General features: G+C 45.6%; 1 protein-coding gene across 2 annotated transcripts in view; it reads right to left on the bottom strand.

The window, feature by feature from the left end:
• LOC126548100 (S-adenosylmethionine synthase-like) overlaps window positions 1-18549 on the bottom strand; it is a 43265-nt gene that overhangs the window by 17826 nt on the left and 6890 nt on the right. Inside the window, exons 1-6 of one of the 2 annotated variants that reach the window (XM_055063566.1) lie at window positions 15454-15458; window positions 10837-10915; window positions 10580-10702; window positions 9235-9347; window positions 1726-1869; window positions 644-862 (exon numbers count right to left, since the gene is read on the bottom strand). In XM_055063566.1, coding sequence (XP_054919541.1) covers window positions 644-862; window positions 1726-1869; window positions 9235-9347; window positions 10580-10702; window positions 10837-10909 — 672 coding nt within the window. In that variant the 5' untranslated portion in view covers window positions 10910-10915; window positions 15454-15458. Of the gene's footprint in view, window positions 1-643; window positions 863-1725; window positions 1870-9234; window positions 9348-10579; window positions 10703-10836; window positions 10916-15453; window positions 15459-18549 lie in introns of those variants that run through there. The other variant, XM_050196211.3, reaches the window with a different exon arrangement.

Genomic DNA, 18549 nt, shown 5'->3' with positions numbered 1-18549 from the left:
TTGGCTAGCATTTGCCTGCTGTTTAGCGATTGCTTTTACCACCTGTTATCTCACTGATCAGTCGTGGTCACAATAGGAACCGGGCCAATAATATGATTCAATAATTTGTGAATGACCTTCATATATATACTGCACCTATGTGATAGTTAACGAGAATTTCATAAAACCATTGGAGAAGCTCGAATGACCTTCAGTTCGATAGTGTAGGCTTCCTGCTGCATGCAGGGTGGGTAATAAATAGTTCGCGCAAGCGTTCACGGAAACATTGTCTGGCGACTAGGATGGTTTATTTACGATGTTCGAAAAGTTTCGCAGGGCCCCTAGAGCCAGTTAAATCACAGAAAATATTCGTCAGACGTGGTTATTCAGACGCGGATATTGTGTATTCGTCAACCACTAGTTAGAGTGCGTTATCTAAATTAGTATAAGCAGAAGATCTTGCGGGCCTAGTTGGTTCATTATTCAGGACTGATACTAATTACGCGAGACGGGTAACGGACAACACATAGAGAAGGAACACGAAGAAAGCTTGAGCGCAAGAATTAGTAATACGCTTGAGATTCACACAGAGTAACACTGGTCCGTCGTTTTCAACATGGCACCGCCCATGGACGGAAAAATGGGAAGAGCGTCGGACACCCACCATGGGTCCGCCTTCGGTGAAGCTGCCGCAAGGGTTGATGTGGAACACGGTCTCGTCGTCCAGGTACTTCTCGGGCACAACGGCCCGAATCACTTGCTCCATGACCTGCTCCCGGATCTCGCCGAGCGAAACCTCGCCCGAGTGTTGCGTGGAGACCACGACCGTGTGCACGCGCCTCGGAACGGTGGCGCCGTGTCGAAACACGTACTCGCATGTCACCTGCGAGCGAGAGGGCCGCGGGGCACGTCGGGGACCATCTGGTGAGTTGACTGTCGATAGTATCGCGACAGTTATTGAAGTAGTGGAAAAAGACGATATAGTTAGGATAAAATATTACGATATAAGACGCCAACGTTCGCTACTGGTGGTGCTATCGATTGCTTTACAGTTGTTGGCTAGCCGATTATGCGAAAGATTTTGCAATAACTATCAATAACACACTGTTCATGCATTTTAGCAACGTCTTTTGGCGAAAGAATTCATTTATCTGCGTTGTTAAAATCGCAGCTGTTGCTCATTATAACAGGGTGATCTTTTGTAAGTTTTATGGAATTTTTAGAAAGCGCTTGTTCCAGATAGCATAATTCTAGTCCTTGAGTTGGATTATTCAGAGAGGCGGACATTACTTGCACGAGAAATCTATACACATATTCAAGTAATTAGCTGAGCACAAAAGCTGAGCACAAAAACCGTGGCAATACTCACGGTCATGGCGGTTGAATGTCGTTCGGAGTCATTTGATGGGTGACAAGTGCACCTATATATTGCGGCTTTGCCATGGTTTAATTGATCGTTTGTCCAATCGCTTAAATTTGATAGAAAGTCAGCTTATGAATATGTTAGTTGCAAGTTAACCTCTGCACTGTCCTTTCTTAGCCAAATTTCATTTTAAACTTTTGAGCTGCATAACCCCTCATATGCACTGTATATCAACTAGCCCATTAGTCTGTTCTTGCTATTCACTCTCGCATAGAACCTGTTTGGACCCTGGACATGGTTTTCTCTGTTCGCACTTGGCGTTTGCTTTTATTGTATCACATATATTGTTAGAAAGTCTCATAGCGCCTATGACACGGACCCACCTGAGACTTGGAATCGGGCCTGGCCCACCAGAAGGTGCCGTTCCTTCGAAGCTCGGCGAGCCGTTCGTTCAGCTTGTGAGCCAACACAGCGGTGAGCGGCATGCATTCGGGGGTCTCGTCGGTAGCGTAGCCGAACATGATGCCCTGCACGAAACGAACGGCCTCGTTCGTACGTGGGATCCTCCGTACTAGAGAGCGTTTTGCATTGCGCACGCCAGGAGCTTGTTTTAGGGTGAGTTCTGTCTAAAATTCTCTTATAAATCAGCTCGCTGCCCGCCTTAATGTGCCGACAAGGGTTTCCGGAATACTCAAACCGTGGGAAAACTAAAAAAAAAAAAACATTTCGCCGTCTAAGCGTGTTGTCTGGTGTTGGTTGCCTCGCGGGCGGTATGCCTCGAATGTGAGGCATTTATGCTTTCCGCAGTTGGCGCATTCCGACTTCTCTTGTGGGCAAGCGTACAAACGCTGTCGAAAGACCACACTGTCTGTAATCAGAGCGACATCTTTGCAATGAGCGTGAGGCATTGATGAATCACAGACAGTACCTGTCCTCGCTTATTGTCGCTGTCGTCGTTCTGTTTCGTAGGTTGAGAATCGGGGAAAGTCAAGGCGAAAGAAAATTCACCGACGATTACGATTTATTTATTTATTTGAAAATACTGCCAGCTGCTTTCTGGCAGCCAAAGCAGGAGTGGTACATAGAAAATAAAAGGGGATACTGTACAAGCAAAGAAAATGTCAAAATAAAATTCAAACACAGCAAGCTCACACACAGTGCAACACAGATCATACTTGTACGCTACTGAGCAGAACAATATCTCTAAAACTAATGACACGAGTTGAATAAAAATTCGGTACGATAGGAATTGCGTGCTTCGCTCACAACTGAGAAATAGCCGATAAGAAAGAGTCGACAGTACGCTTGTTCGTTACCTCTTGGGGAAGCCTGTTCCATTCTCTTATCGTTCTAGGAAAAAATGAAAATTGATAAGCGATAGTTCTAGCCTGGGGTACAATAAGGGTAAGTTCGTGCTTTCCGCGGGTACTTCTACACGTGTTAAACTGCAAGTATTTGTCAAAATTCATTTTAGTTTGGCCGTTGACTATCGTGTAAAGCATCTTCAGACGGTGTAGCTTACGGCGTTCCTTCAGTGTTGGAAGACCAGACCTTGAACGGAGGTCAGATAGTGACACTTGTCTTCCGTAGGCATTAAAAATAAACCTGAGTGCTCTTTTTTGTACTTTTTCCAGCCTATCTGTAGCAGTCTTAGTGTGCGGGTCCCAAACGACATCCCCATATTCAAGTAGAGGACGCACCAGTGAAGTATAACCAACTAGTTTTGTCTTGCTTGTACAGTGCTTCAGACGTTGCCGAAGTAATCATAGTATTTTTGAGGCTGACGAAACTATGTTTTTAATGTGCGCACTCCATCTTAAATCGCGAGATATTTCGATCCCCAGATATTTAAACGTATCGACAAGAGTAACGCCAACGTCGTTAATTTTGTATGCATGCGATAGTGGACCCTTCTTTTTTGTTACGGTCATTTGGGAGCACTTAGGGATATTTAGGCTCATTTTCCAGGTCTGGAACCAGTTAGAAATTGATGTTAGAGAATTGCTTAAGAGTAATTGATCATCTTTAGTTTGAATGGCATGATAAACAACGCAGTCATCCGCGAAAAATCGGCATTGTACAGCAGTGTCAAGTGAGAGATCATTCAGATAAACAAGAAAAAGTAATCGTCCAAGGACGGACCCTTGAGGAACGCCTGAAAGGACTGGAAGCATTGATGATTTAGAGTCACCTATTTGAACATATTGTTGGCGTTGCGTTAGGTAAGAGTCAAGCCACCTCAGAATACGCTCATTTCTAAAGAGATGCTTTAGTTTTAATATCATTTTGGAATGCGACACGCGGTCAAAGGCTTTTTCAAAGTCTAGAAAGATTATGTCGACCTGGCCACTATTATCAAGAACTGCAAACAAATCATTAGTAATGTGGAGTAACTGTGTCACTGCTGAATGGCCACGCCTGAATCCGTGCTGGCTGTTCATGAAAAAATTGTTGCCTTCTAGGAAGCTGCTTAAATGTTTGAAAAGAAAATGTTCTAATACCTTACTAGCTGTGCACAACAACGACACCGGGCGATAGTTATAGATACTCCCTAATGCGAAATTTTAGAGCAGCTGTATACGTGTTTTCATTTCGCGGTATATTGGCTGGCATGGACAGTATGTCTCGTGCGGCACGTTGCAAACGGGGCGATGTGGGGTGCGACTGCCTCACTAATCGGGAGATCGCGAGAGGCGGCGCGTGGGTGACACTGGGGCGCGATTCACCGCAGCCGCCACAGACAGACCTCCGTTCATACAGCGCTTTGTTTCCATACAGACGACGCGCACCGCTCTGGCGCCATCTCGTAGCCATTGTTCCCCAAAGCGCTTCTTGCGCGGCACTACGCTGCTCACGCTTTCGCCATACCCTCCTCCTCGGCTTTCTGCCTCATGATTCCGATGCACTCTCCTCCTCCACTTTCCTCCTCGCGCTCTCTTCGCTATCACAGTCTTTCATCTCCCTCAAGGGGAGTACGGTAGCGCGATTGAAAGACGGGACAAAAGAAGACACATATGGACAGCCCTATGTGTGTCCCTATGTGTCTTCTTTTGTCCCGTCTTTTAATCGCGCTACCGTACTCCCTTTGAAGATGCATTACCAACAAGCCCACATTGCAACCCTCGCGAACTTTATTTCATCTCCTGCTGCGCTCCGCATTCGCTTTCATCCTTCGCTGTGTTCGTTCGCTCAGTTATGAGGGACAACGTTCCAAAATGGCGCTTTTCGAAAGGCCCTTCGGGAACGTTAAATAATTGTGCAGTCTGTGCATTGACTTGTATGACTGCAACAGTTGTGAGCACCTTAGGTTTCCTCAATGCACGTGAGCGGCTACGACTTGCTCAGTTCGTTCACCTCTTTTTCACGTGCAACAAGTGGAGAAGCGTGAACAATGGTAGTTGGGTGGGGTCGGTACATTCCGCCCATCCGATGCCTCTAACCATGCGCATACAGCCTTTGTCAAACTGAGTTTTTATCTATCTTCCGATTAAAAGAAAAGGGCAAGAAATAATTTTTAGAATAATTGCTCTTTGGCAGACACTCTCGTACTATATAATTAGCGTTATCGATTAACATTGAATAAATGGAAGAACTACAGAAGAGCTTGTTGTTTGACCAGTTGGCATACTTATAGTCGTTACGAAAGACTATAAACAGCGCACATGAGAGGGACAAAGAAAAATGTGACTGCGTTACTTGCCCAGCTCATGCGCTCCGTTTTTCGTTTTGCACACTGACAAAGAACACCTAATTAATTCTCGAACATTTATTTTAGCCCCAAAAAGGTCTACATTTGAGGGTGACGTACGAAGAGCGTTACTTGAAAAAAAGGAGAGCACAGACAAAGATTATGTATATATGAAGTTGAATAACAGGAGGCATTCGTTTTCTTTTAATTACAACTTTCACCAGGTGAAAAGGTGTAGCCGTTGCCAGCATACACGACAAAGACAGCTATATTTATTTTCAGCTCAATAATAATAAGAATAAATAAAGACGTTGGATAGCACGGAAGCGCAGTAGATTTGAATGACATTAAGGACTAAAACATAAGAGATGCATTTGAATAGGGCAAAATGGGTGTTGCTTTTATACGAACGCCTATTAATTTCAATGGGAATGACGGGTAGCACCAATCGTGGCATTTGTGACATATGAGAAATTGTAAAGCACCTGTTGCGTGAGTATCAGAGGCATGCCCTTCAATATGCTTTCGGGAAACTACGAGGGACGTTCCGAAAGCAAGTTTCGTCATTTATTTTCGCACGGAAACTTTATAGCAAAAAAAAAAAGGGAATACACAATGGCATCATGAACTATACACCTTGCACCATTTTCCAACATAGTCGCCACCGACATTGAGACATTTGTCGTAGCGTGCAATCAGTTTGAAGAAACCACTCTGGTAAAACTCGGTGCCCTCCGATGCAAGGAATTGTAGGACAGCCTGATCCACCTCAGCATTGTTTTGGAAGTGACGTCCCGAGAGTGCGGCTTTCAATGCAGGGAACAGGTGTCCATTCATACCGGATAACAGCGCGCACTTCCATTGGCGACCTCATTGTGAGCACACGTCTGTCTGCCATCGTGATTTGTACTCGAATAACCTCGCGCACGCGGGTCTGCTGCTACTCTCTCTTCTTCGGCGCTCTGCGCATGCGTCATTCCTCTTCCGCTGACGCTCCCCCCGTCGTTGAACGAGCAACGGGCAAGGATCCCCCCCCCCCCCCCCCCTTATGGCGATTGTTTGTTTCACCTGGTGTACCATCTTCTCTTTAAAAAAAATGACGAAACTTACTTTCGGAACGTCCCTCGTAGATGACAGGCATTTTAAAAAACAGAATATTCTGGGACCGTAGCCTCGTGCGTATACGATCTGCAAGACTATGAAAGCAGTGCAGCGTTTACCAAGATCCCTCAGGCTATTTGAAAACGTGTGATAGATTGAACAGCGAACGCTTGTGCCTGTGTGCTGTGAAATTTTCTTCTCTTTCTCACCTTTCACTCCACTTTCCCCAGTGCAGGGTAACCAACCGGGCTTAGCCTGGTTAACCTCCCTGCATTTCTCTCATCTTTCTCTTGAAATTGTTGCAGTCATTATGTGGTTACGACCAGGGTGAAATTGCTTTATGACGTACAACACACTCTTCTTAAGGATGGGCGTATACTTTAGCGTGTGTAATGCAACTACCGAATTTGCATACTTGCAGCTAACTCCTTAGCACGGCTCAGCTACATAATTGCTGGATGGGCTATATTTTTGTATATGTACCATGCATGATGACGGAAGTTCCCCAACCACTTTTCTGAAAGGCAGGCGTACAAACAGGGACACAGGGAGGAACAAAAAGGTCAAAACAAACACCTTTTCATTCCTTCTTTGTGTTTGAGTTTGTACGGCTCCCTTTAAGCAACATGATTTCCCAACTATACGCGTTCTCTGCACTGACAAAAAATACAGTAATGCTCAGTTAATACGGGCAATAAACCCGGCGATCAGAGCACGTTGTGCTGACTGTATGTTACTGGGAAAACAAGTAAACTATTAACCCTTTCAGCGTTACTGACGTACTGGTGCGTTTCAGCGTTCATATCACGCCATGCCAGTGACGTACTCGTACGTTGTCAACTCGGATGTTTGCAGTAACACGAAGTTGGCGAGCTCCGAGGTGGTTCCGCCATCTGTTGTATATTTCTAGAAGCATATTTTCTCCTCATTCTGGGTTTGCTCAGTCGGGGCTTTTCTTGGCGGCTCAGAACAAACCCATACGTGGATGTAGTTGCACCGCTCAGAGCGCGTGCGGCAGCAAATAGGAGGGGTAACTCCCGAACTTAGTACATCGCTACGGCGGCGATTCTCTCTACAAATATTCGCGCTGTAGCGCAAGGCCACGATTCCTGGGTGTTTCTGCAATGTGTCGTATGTTTATACGACATTTCTTCTTATTTTTATAGTGAAAGCTGTATATGACTGACCTTCCGTAGGTTTTCGGCGTCCGGCAAAAGAAACGGACTTAGCGATTTCTAACAAACCCATACGGGTGCAGTGCGGTGGCACCGATGTCAAAATGCGGAACAGATTAGAACGCTCGCCGTGGACAATAGCGTGACGTCAAGGTTATCACAGTATATAAGCAGGAGAGGTATCGGCGCTAAAGACATCTGCGTTATAGAGGGGGCGGGCACTTATAGTTAGTACACCTGGAGAACAACATGCGTACGAGGAGCGCCGGAGGGAACAGCAACGAGAATGTAAACAGCGCCAACGCGAAACGACCACCGATGAAGAACGTTCCCGCGATGCTGAACGAAAACGACAATCGCGAGCCCCGGAACCTCCGAATGAGCAACTACTCCAGACTCGCAACGCAAAAAATGACAACCATTCCACTCTGTGAAGATGGAATGGCAGCGAAAGCAGTTTGCTTTTCGTTTGAGAGCTCTGACTGTCGTCAGCTTTCGCTGCCATTCCATCTTCACAGAGTGGAATGGTTGTCATTTTTTTTTCCCGTCTCGCGCTATCTCCACTGCAGCTCGCCTTATTTCCTGAGACAAGGACGCTCCTTTCGTTGGCGCGCTTTCCCCAGGACGGATCTGCCCTCTGTTGTATCTTTTCGATCTGTTTCTCTACCTGCTTTGTCTGGTCGAGTTCGAATAAACGAAAGCGCCGCTTCCTTGAGTGTGGCCACGGCATCGCTTTCAGATGGCTGCTCGCGCGGCACGTTCAACTGTTGATTGGAGCGGCGGCTCTTCACAGACTCCACATACGAGCCAAGCTCAGACTCAAAATTACGATGACAGCTTGTCATGCGCGTGGGGAAGACGCAACTTGAACCGCGTTGAATTCTCGACCCTGACACCGTGAAAAAGTGCTGATAACGATGGTGTTGCTGAGCCTGCTGTGGGTTTTACTCCTTTTGTCACAGAGGAATACGAGGGCCATGCCAAGAGATCCGTTACCATCTACCGTGTCATTTTTCGCCTCGTCCATAACCAAAAATATCTGAGAAAAAAATCCAATGCTACGGGTGCGTCACCTTTGAAAAAACCATACACTGAAAGGGTTAAGTCGCCAGAAAGCGCCGCTTAACATTCATATAAATGCAATAGTCGCCGGGAAAAACGCGTAAGTCCTCAAATCGAAAGAACAGAAGTACGGTAAACAAAATGATTTGAAGCCAAAAATTCTTAGCCCTACTCATGGTCTATATATATAGTCATATCACAAGAAGCCCACGAACAATGACACCAAGGACAGCATAGGGGAAATTGCTTGTAGTTCTTAATTGAATTAAAAAATGATAACTACATGGAAATGAAAGCGGACGAAAAAACATTCCCCCCCCCCCCCCCCCCCCCATAGAAAAAAAGAAAAACCATCACGCAAAAAGTTCACGTAGACGTGACGCCTGCGGCGGAAAGGATGCCCCACATCCGACGCCAAGGCCCTGAGTGCTGGCCTACGCTGGCTAACACTCCTAGGGTTTGTTCTAGTAGGCAAACATAAATACCCCAGAAAGTGGATGGGAAAAGGGCACCGCGGTAACTCAACTGGTATAGAGGATCGCACACATAATGCAAAGACGTGGGTTCGTATCCCACCTGCGGCCAGTTGCTTTCTTTTCATCCACTTTAATTTCCACTTATTTATCATTCCTTTGATTCATTCAATAACTACAAGTTATTTCACCTATGCTGTTCTTGGTTTCATTGTTTGTTGGCTTCTCATGATATGACTGATAAAGGTCGGTTTCTTTTCTTCTCGTTCGCATATGTGTATAATTTGCATTCATTGTGTGCTCGTGCGGCAACACGCGTGGTCCCATCTCGTAAACACGTGTCTGACGTTTACGGAGAGCTCGTTTAGCCTGAGCTGTCCACGGCGCGCTCACCTGGTCGCCTGCGCCGAGGTCATCTTCTTCGCGGTTGTGATGAACGCCCTTGGCGATCTCTTGCGTCTGCTGTTCGATCGTGACGACTACGTTGCACGTCTTGTAATCAAAACCTGCACGAGAATACCACTACTTCGTACAGCTCCTCTTTTATTTTATCCTGTATCGCTGCTGTACGCATTTCTAGCAAGCCTCATATTGTTCGTTGAAACCGCATTAATAATTGTTCTGTATTGAAGGATTGACATTGTAGTTCGTAAAGAACAGGTACGGTTTACGACACATTGCCGCTTTGAAGACAAGGCGCAGTGACTGCTTCTATAGATCTCCATAATCACTGGCACATATTATATAGCCATATCGGCTACCACCCTCGAAAATTTTATTTACCTCCGTGATTATGAGCCACGGTGAAAGCAATGTCCGTCGAACCCTTTGCATTGCGGAAGTAATGGAAATCAGGGAAGCTGGCATCAGCGTTGAATAGCTGATGACGTTTAGGTGAGCATTGTCCGTTCAATCGCTTCAAGCCACAAGCTTCATCGGTCATTTTCAAAAAGCAGCAATAAATAGCGAGACTAATGAGCACAATTACGTCAATTCACAAACGAAGCGCACCTGAGCGCTCATGCATATCTGCCTGCCTTTTTGTAGAGGAGGCTCAACGTGCAGCCATCCGACGCAGACACACACATATACACGATGCTCAGAATAACACAGCCATTATTGTGCCTTGTATTCTCGTAGCCATTTTGGAAGACCGTCATGGGTGAACAACCTTGCGCAGTAATTCGGTAGTAATTCTTCTTCTTCAACCAGATATCTTTGCACATAAACAAAATAGAAATTCCTGAAGTACTATCCTATAATAATACCCGTCGTGGTTGCTAAGTGGCTATGGTGTGGGGCTGCTGAGCACGAGGTGGCGGGATCGAATCCCGGCCATGGCGGCCGCATTTCGATGGGGGCGAAATGCGAAAACACCCGTATACTTAGATTTAGGTGCACGTTAAAGAACCCCAGGTAGTCGAAATTTTCGGAGTCCTCCACTACGGCGTGCCTCATAATCAGAAAGTGGTTTTGGCACGTAAAAGCCCATAATTTTTTTTTATCCTATAATAGAGTGAGAAACAAGTATTTGTACACCTCATGTACTGTTTCACGGAGATCCCATGTTCATATGAAGTATAGGTGCCTTTTGACCAAGCTGCCCTTGGGCCATCGAATCAGAACAAACCAATCATTTCACATGAAGAACTGATGTTAGGTACCACCCGATATTCTTCTATAACTTTACTGCTTTGTGGTGGGTGCAATCGGGGTATATGAAGCATATGAAACGTACCTTTAGAGGAATCGTCGTATCCGATGTACTTGATGGTATCTCGAACAACCCTCTGGTAGTCGATCGTGTGAATAGAGCTAATCTCGCCGGCAAGAAGAATCATGCCTGTTTTTGCTACCGATTCTGCAAAGGAGGAAAGATTTAAAAAAAGGAAACATTACATTATTTCGCTCTATGCTGTTGACTTTTTATTATTGTGATTTCTTTGTTTTGCTGCCAACTTAACAGGTTACTTGTTATACAAAATGCGCACGTACCGCATGCTACCTTTGCGTCTGGGTCCTTGGTGAGGTATGCATCCAGTACTGCGTCACTGATGAGGTCGCACATCTTGTCTGCGTATAAAGGAAAGAAAAGGAGAGAAAAAGCTCGTGGTTACGACGAAAGCTGAATCATTTAAGACTACAGCCGAAACCAGAAATTTAATCAAACCGAAAAATTTTAATTTGAGTGTTGCAGCTGACGTGGATTATCCTTTACGCGGGAACGTCAGACATTTTTTTTTAAACAGCAGACTCAACGGTTGGTTACTTTGGATGCCTTGCAATAAAAAACAAAAGTGTCTGGTTTGTGTCGTACATTTAGGCTGCAATAACCCGCATCACTTTATGAGATAATGCGTGAAAATAATTATGATGAACACAGCAGATCCAACGCGCTTGTTGGAATCAGCATTAAGCGGAGCTTTCTTGAAACACTTCAACAATAGGGGGCAAATATGAGAAAATGTATAGAAAACGCTTGGAGGCCGTGATACTCATTGGCAAGAGCGGTTGCCTCCTCACCCTTCATAACCTCGGCGATTGGAGCGCCAGCCTGCGTATTTTTGACAAAGGATGTATTTTTTCATAAACGCTTTTCACCACATGTGTTATGGCTTCGAGGTGCATTTTTGGGAAAAGAGCTCTGACTCCTTCATACAGGTAGTGCTCAGTGGTATTTTTGGTAACAAACAAACCCGCAGAGAGACATTATGACCTCATAAATGGCTGTCGCTATTAAACAGAAATAAGCAAGTCGCATCTAAAGCGCACGTCGCGACGCAACAGTTGCGAATACTGAAACACACAGTGAGGCGCATTTTACTGCGAACAGCATATCTAAGCAAGGAAACGGCTCGGACCGCGGCACGACGTCACGTGAAGAAATCTTTCTGACCTGGGATCGAGTGTACGATAGAGTGAGTTCAAGCCGAGTATTCTAACTGCTGCTCCATGGCCGCTTTTTTTTTTCTTTTTTAATGCGTTAGCATTATAAACGGATTTCACCCACTTTTTTAGAATCCACGTACAGAAAACATTGGGCGATCTCGGAGATAGCGCAATAGTAAACTGTGCCACGGGCTCAGTAATTGCCACGGTGCAAAATGTGGTGCAGAAGTTGGACAGTTTCATAACATTGAAATAACCGCATCAAGAAAGCTTCGCTTCGCATGTATTTCAGCGTGTGCGTTGGATCTGACGTCATTGTAATTACATAAATGTATACCTCTTCAACTTGCAAGGATGATATCGCATACTTTGACAATTAGCGGTACCTAATCGCTGCCTGAATTTTTCCCTTCGTATTTAACGCCTGCAGCTCCATGCAAGCGGCATGCTGCTTGATATTAATATTACGGGGAGCCTCTTAGCATTGTCCATCATTTCCCAGGTGGCGCTGCAGTTCTCTGTTTTCCAGGAGTAGCTTCTCAGTTTCCAAAGATTCTTTTGAAGATCACGTGGAAGTTTAAACATATCGAAGAATTGGCGGCTCAGAACTGTTCTCAGTCAATATATAGAGTCCTGGAAAATTTTTGATTTTTTTGGTTTATTGAAGAGTCGTAAAGTTGAATTTTTTCTTTCGTTTTTCATGCACATTGCAGAGATAACGTGGAAGGCAGGCAAGTCTCAATGATACACATCTGTTGCCTTTTGGTTTTTGTCAAGTTTAGAAGCCCAGTTATTCCTGTGAGTTGGCCGATCACTCTTTGTTCGGCTTGCAGCAGAAACGCGCTCTCGAAAGCATTGGTTTTGGCGAGAGCATGAGACAGCTTCCAGCGCTTTCATCGTATCAGCACTACGGCGCGGGACCTTGAGCGTAATCGAGCGGAATTCCGCTTGAGTTGAATCGCTTTATTGCAGTCATCCCACCAATTGCAAACCGGATGCTACCACGGAAAATCGATTAGATAAATCCCAGCAGAACTTTCAAAGTTTTTTTTTTTGTGTGTGTGTACCCTTGTTCTTTTTAACAGCGCGACAAGTTCAATTTTTGGAAGGGCCTGCAACAACAGGTTCGAAGCGGGTCGAGTCAGAAGTCTGATTGATGCAACCCTACTCTACAGCACATACATGAAATAATTGCTGTCTGACGGGCCAAGATTCGACCACAAGCTTTCGCGCCTTCCCCCTCTTGAGCTGCGCGCCTCTGACGTCACGAGCCTCGGCGCTGCAGTACACATTGATCCCATTTATTACCCCCTATCAGCTATTCGCTGCAAAAGGGAGGCTGAAGCAAGAATAATCCGTTTGATGACATGTGGGCTTTATTGGCGCAAGGGGAGGAAATTGTGCACACAAATGATGTGTGGTACGTAACGCTATCAAGGCCTATCTTGCAGGTTCGGAGACCATGGGAAATTCAGGAGCCCCCTATCAGTTGCGTGAACGTCTGTTGGGGACACTGCTCTATAGGATTTTTCTTGTTCTGAAGTAGTCGATTGTCTAGTCTGTCAATAACAGTGAACGACAACACTTGTCTTTCCGCACTATCACATGGACAGACTGAAAGAAGGGGTGAGACTGTCTCGTCACAATGGCAAGTATCACATGCAAAGCTCTAGGTAATTTCAGTACAAAACGAATATTACTTTGTTGAAGACAGTACAGCGTCCATCCACGACACCGTTACATTGAAGGCGAAAGACGACGTGACAAGATAAGGGTTCAGAGTGTGTATAGGATAAAGTTCGTGAGAACGTTTGAGTTACACAGGGTCAATGCGGTACTGTCGTGCCGTCAAGCGCACTCTATAGTCGTTACGACCGTTTTGTTTCTGTGAAACGGGTGCTTTTGGACTTGCGGTTCTTCTTTTCGTTTATTAACAAAGATCTGGTGATCGTATGTCGCGGACTTAGTCTGTCGAATGAGTCTACCTCTGTAACAAAACCGCTTCGAGTTCGCCTGTGACATTTAACTCGACATCAGCACGACCCTCAGATCAATATATTTTGTGCACTACCCGATTCCACCTACTAGAAGGCTGTCAAAGCAACGTTTAACATCTTCATACTATAGGAGACACATACTTTGTAGGATAAGCTCCTCTGTGTATTATACCGAGAGTGTTTTCGGACCTTTCGACGAAGCAACGCTCTTGGCATGACACCATCGTATAGATGACATAAAAGACAACTACACAGTCTTCGCATAATGCATTTCTCCGACGCGCGGCAATACAAAACATGTCGTCAGAAATAATTAGCCTCTCCTGCATCTGGCAGCACTGACCGCACCGGGGACGGGCATTAATCGGCGCTTCAGGATAGCGCACATAAAGTCCGCTGAACAATATTTTGCTATACTCAAGGTCCTCATTGCAGCTAATGAATAGGTAATTACATGCACCCAGAAATGTACGATCGAGCTGGTTTGCATAGGCGGAAAGCTTTAATTTGTCCAGTGGGGGGAGGCTGGGGCCCGACCAACTTCCCTATATATATATGAGAGGAAGGAGGGTTAATCTAGCCCATCTGTTATCATTTCTTTAATTCAATTAGTAGGTACACGTAATTTCCCCTGAGTTGTCCTTGGTGTCATTGTTTGTTGGCTTCTCATGATATATATATATATATATATATATATATATATATATATATATATATATAAATAAATTACTTGTACTTACTAACTGAATTAAAGAAATGATAAGTTAATGGAAATGAAACTGGATCGAAAACAACTTGCCGCAGGTGGGGAACGATCCCACGTCTTCGCATTACACGTGCGATGCTATCTATCTATCTATCTATCTATCTGTCTGTCTGTCTGTCTGTCTGTCTGTCTGTCTGTCTGTCTGTCTGTCTGTCTGTCTGTCCGTCCGTCTGTCCGTCCGTCTGTCCGTCCGTCTGTCCGTCCGTCTGTCCGTCCGTCTGTCCGTCCGTCCGTCTGTCTGTCTGTCTGTCTGTCTGTCTGTCTGTCTGTCTGTCCGTCCGTCCGTCCGTCCGTCCGTCCGTCCGTCCGTCCGTCCGTCCGTCCGTCCGTCCGTCCGTCTGTCTGTCTGTCTGTCTGTCTGTCTGTCTGTCTGTCTGTCTGTCTGTCTGTCCGTCTGTCCGTCTGTCTGTCTGGCTGTAACCGTTGCACTTGAAGAAACTTCGTGTGACCTCGAAGAATGGTTAATTTAATGTGACGGCCCTATATGAGTATATACAAGAATATCGTAGTAGGAGAAAGTTCAGTTTCATAGCCTGAGTCCTGTCGCACCACAACGAATCTGGTGTCTCTCGGCCGTGTAATCTTCCTTCGTGAAATTGTTTTTTACTTCGCTATCGCAAATAGTGCTTCGCCTTTCCGGAGAAACTGCAGCACCTCTCTCTCTCTCTCTCTCTCTGTGAGTCCGAGTATAAGCGCTGCTGCGCATGACGGCTGTTGATACTGATTTCGAGTGAATCTCGCTTCACCTCATTTCGGTTATTGAGTGAATTATACGGGGTGTAAAACACGTTGTGGGGCTAGTTGGTGCATAGCTTTCAAAAGATGAAGCGCCAACAGTGACAACACACTGAGAAGGAACAAAGACAGGACAACGCGCTGCTGTCTTTGTTCGCCTTGTCCGGTCTTTGCTCCTTCTTGGTGTGCTGTCACTGTTGGCGCTTCAGTTTTTGAAAGATATACGGGGTGTCCCAACTATCATGCACTAGGTCTTTAAGAAAGTGCAATTGCGTTACTCGAAGAAAACCTAGTGCATATTGTTTCCAGTAGCCGCCAGCAATCTTTTCGTTACTGAGAGTTAATTAGGTAAATATAATTAATTATCTAAATCGAGAAGTACTGTCGTAATTATGAATGTCTCAATAGGGCATTTGTAGGCATCCCCCAATGACATCTAACTAGGGTGTTTTTAGCGATATATTAATTGCGTACTAATTTTTTCCGACTGGTAAAGAAACCCCACGAAAATTGACAAATACCACGTACGTGACTGCGCTCGCAGCCGCATCATAAAGCGGCGCCCTCAAATAAAATGATTGAAAGCAATAGGAGGTCCCGATACAGTCTTTGTCTATGGAACCGCCTTCTGTATACTAAATATTTGTCATGTGACCCCACTTATAATAAATTATGATTCTGAACTGCTTCACCTGCCGCAAACCCGAGGAGACAGCGCATCACCTTGATAAAGGTTTTTCGGCTTCGCAGCCATTCCTTCCTCTCATTTCTACGTCACACTTATTATCCGTCTCTGAAGGCCGACTAATCACATTGATAACAAAAGCCCCTTGATAACGCAGCCGAAGCGCCGCTCTGACCACGTACGAAAAGTAAAAAGCAATGGAAGAGGCATAGAATGTTTAAAAATCCCGGCTCTGCTTGTAGCGCATCGAAAGAGTGCGCGCGCAGCTATATTTCGCGGCAGAAACTTGCTAAGGACCAAAGCCAAATTAAAGTGATGATATTGTTTTTCATTAGAGTGTACACGTGCTGCAAAAACATGTTCGCGCCAACAAAATAAATGCTAAATAAGCTGACCGGGAAGCGACTCACGTGTAGAAAAAAGACAAAACTGAGGCGTTCAAGAAAGCAAATGTACCGCTTCTATAAATGAGCCGAATTAGCAATCGGGATGTCTGCAAAAAAAAAAAAAAAAAGAAGGCTACGAAGAATCTTCTCTGGCATTTATCTGAATGATGCGTGAGCATTTCGGAGTACTGGCGCGGTGTTTCGTGGTAGTGTGCTGGTGTGTTCCGTATAATTGCGAGAACGACCGCGAAAGAACCGTGAAACGGAGAAACGCGGTTGCAACACCGAACTGTTGAGACTTGTACGAGACGACGTAGAAGGGGCGAGAAGAAGCAATGTTCACTGGTGGTATAGATGGCCCGCAGTGGATGTGAACGTTCGATGAAATGACCAAGAAGATGTAGCAAATGAAGGAAATACATGCAACGTTTATTAGGTACACTAAACCATTAAGAACTGTGATCAACCGTGCTCCGTAGGCGGCTAAGACTGGCGCGGCGGCGCAGCCCATACAGTGAAAGCGATCTCCGAAGCAAGCAGAGTGCGGCATGTGCTGAGAGATCCGTGAGCGCTGTGTTCTCGCCGCTTCGTTGGCGTTGAAGCGAGAGGCTGGACGCAGGTGAATTCGCTCGCTGCTGCGGGCGCTGCTGCGGGCGCTGCTGCGGGCGCTAAGGACGGAGGGAAGGTTTTTCAGTTGGGTTAAGATAGAAATGCTTACGCATTCAAAACCATCATATTTCAGCGTGCCCTTATGATCTATGAATTCGTAAGCGCTGTTGAACACCAGCTGCTGCCTAGCGGACGTGTTCGAATAGGTCTCCTTCTGCAGCTACGCAGTACTGAGTCCGCTTTGTCACATCTTTTGTGGCTTTCCTGACGACCGACGCTGGAATTCTACGGCAGGCATCCGTTATCCTTGCCTTGAGCTCATCTGCTGTCCGTCTCGATCAAGTAAACACGATCTTTCACATAACCCCAAAGAAAGAAACCGAGTGGAGAGAGGTCAGGTGACCTAACCGTTCAATTTACAGGCCCGTGCCTTGCAATCTATTGTGCATGAAAAGTCGCATTCAGCCAGTTTCGTGCTCGGCTGCTGCTCTGTGATGGCGCTTTACCTTGCTGATACCACACAAGTGGTAGACGTGACAGCGGGACTTCGCTGAGAAACTCATCCATCACTACTTCAAGGATTTCGTCTACGTAACACTGTCAGGTCAGTGTGTGATCGAAGAATATGGGACTGATTATAACAACGGCGTAAATTCCGCATGCCACATTGAACGACCACTGGTACTGGTGCCGGTGTCGATTGCACTTTACCCAGTGTGCATTGTATAGTCACTCCGATAGTTTGCATCATGCAAATTTACCTGGGCGTTTCTGCAAAAATTGGCTTCATCTGTGAACATGATCTTGCTCAAAAAGTCCGGTGACTCATCGGCTTTTGTGAGGACCCAATTCGAGAAATCTAGACGATTCTACAGGCCCCTATCTTCTAAGCATTGGTGCTGGTTAAGGTGGTACGGGTGAAAGGCCGTCGTTTCGAATCCTCCAAACTGATGACTTGGAAATTGGTACCTGGGCGGCTTCGTCCCGCACGCTAGCATGAGGGTTTGAGGCCATAAATGCTAGAACATCCGTGCGTAGGCTAGGACTCAAAGATGCAGTCCTCCACCGCTGTTTCTGAAAGCTGCCGGTTTGTATCAGTTCTAGTGATAGTCGAAGCGTTTGGTCTACCGCCGCACTTCCATGACTGATAAATATTTGCGGCCTTCCTCTTGTTGCCATTTGCAGAAACCAAGGCAAGAATAATTTTTACCTTCTGCTCATTAGAGAAAGACACGGCGACTGGGACGAAACAAAACGCCCCTATAAACATTTGCACTGATGTTGTCAATTCGCTTTTGTGGTGATAGGTTTTGCGGCAAAAAAAGAAAAAGAAAAATACCTTCCGTGCACTTAATCGACGCTAAGACAACAGCTATCACAGCTTATTTCCAACTAACACCAAACGAGACGTGTTACAGGGCGCGGGAGATAAGGAACTAGCTCGATCCCGATGTTTCTCGTTATTTCGTTTATTTCGTTCTGGCTAACTCAGAGGGAGCGTGTTCGAGGGCGCTGCTTTATGAACCGGGTGGGAACGCAGTCACGTGCTATTTTATTCATATTTCGCGGGGTTTACTTATCAGTCAGAAAAATTAGTACGCAATAAGTACGTCGCTGAAAATGCCGCAATTAGATGTCCCT

Source organism: Dermacentor andersoni, chromosome 1, assembly GCF_023375885.2.
Source record: "Dermacentor andersoni chromosome 1, qqDerAnde1_hic_scaffold, whole genome shotgun sequence".
In the NCBI taxonomy this organism is placed as follows: Eukaryota; Metazoa; Arthropoda; class Arachnida; order Ixodida; family Ixodidae; genus Dermacentor; species Dermacentor andersoni.
This window is presented reverse-complemented; position numbering and strand designations above follow the sequence as displayed.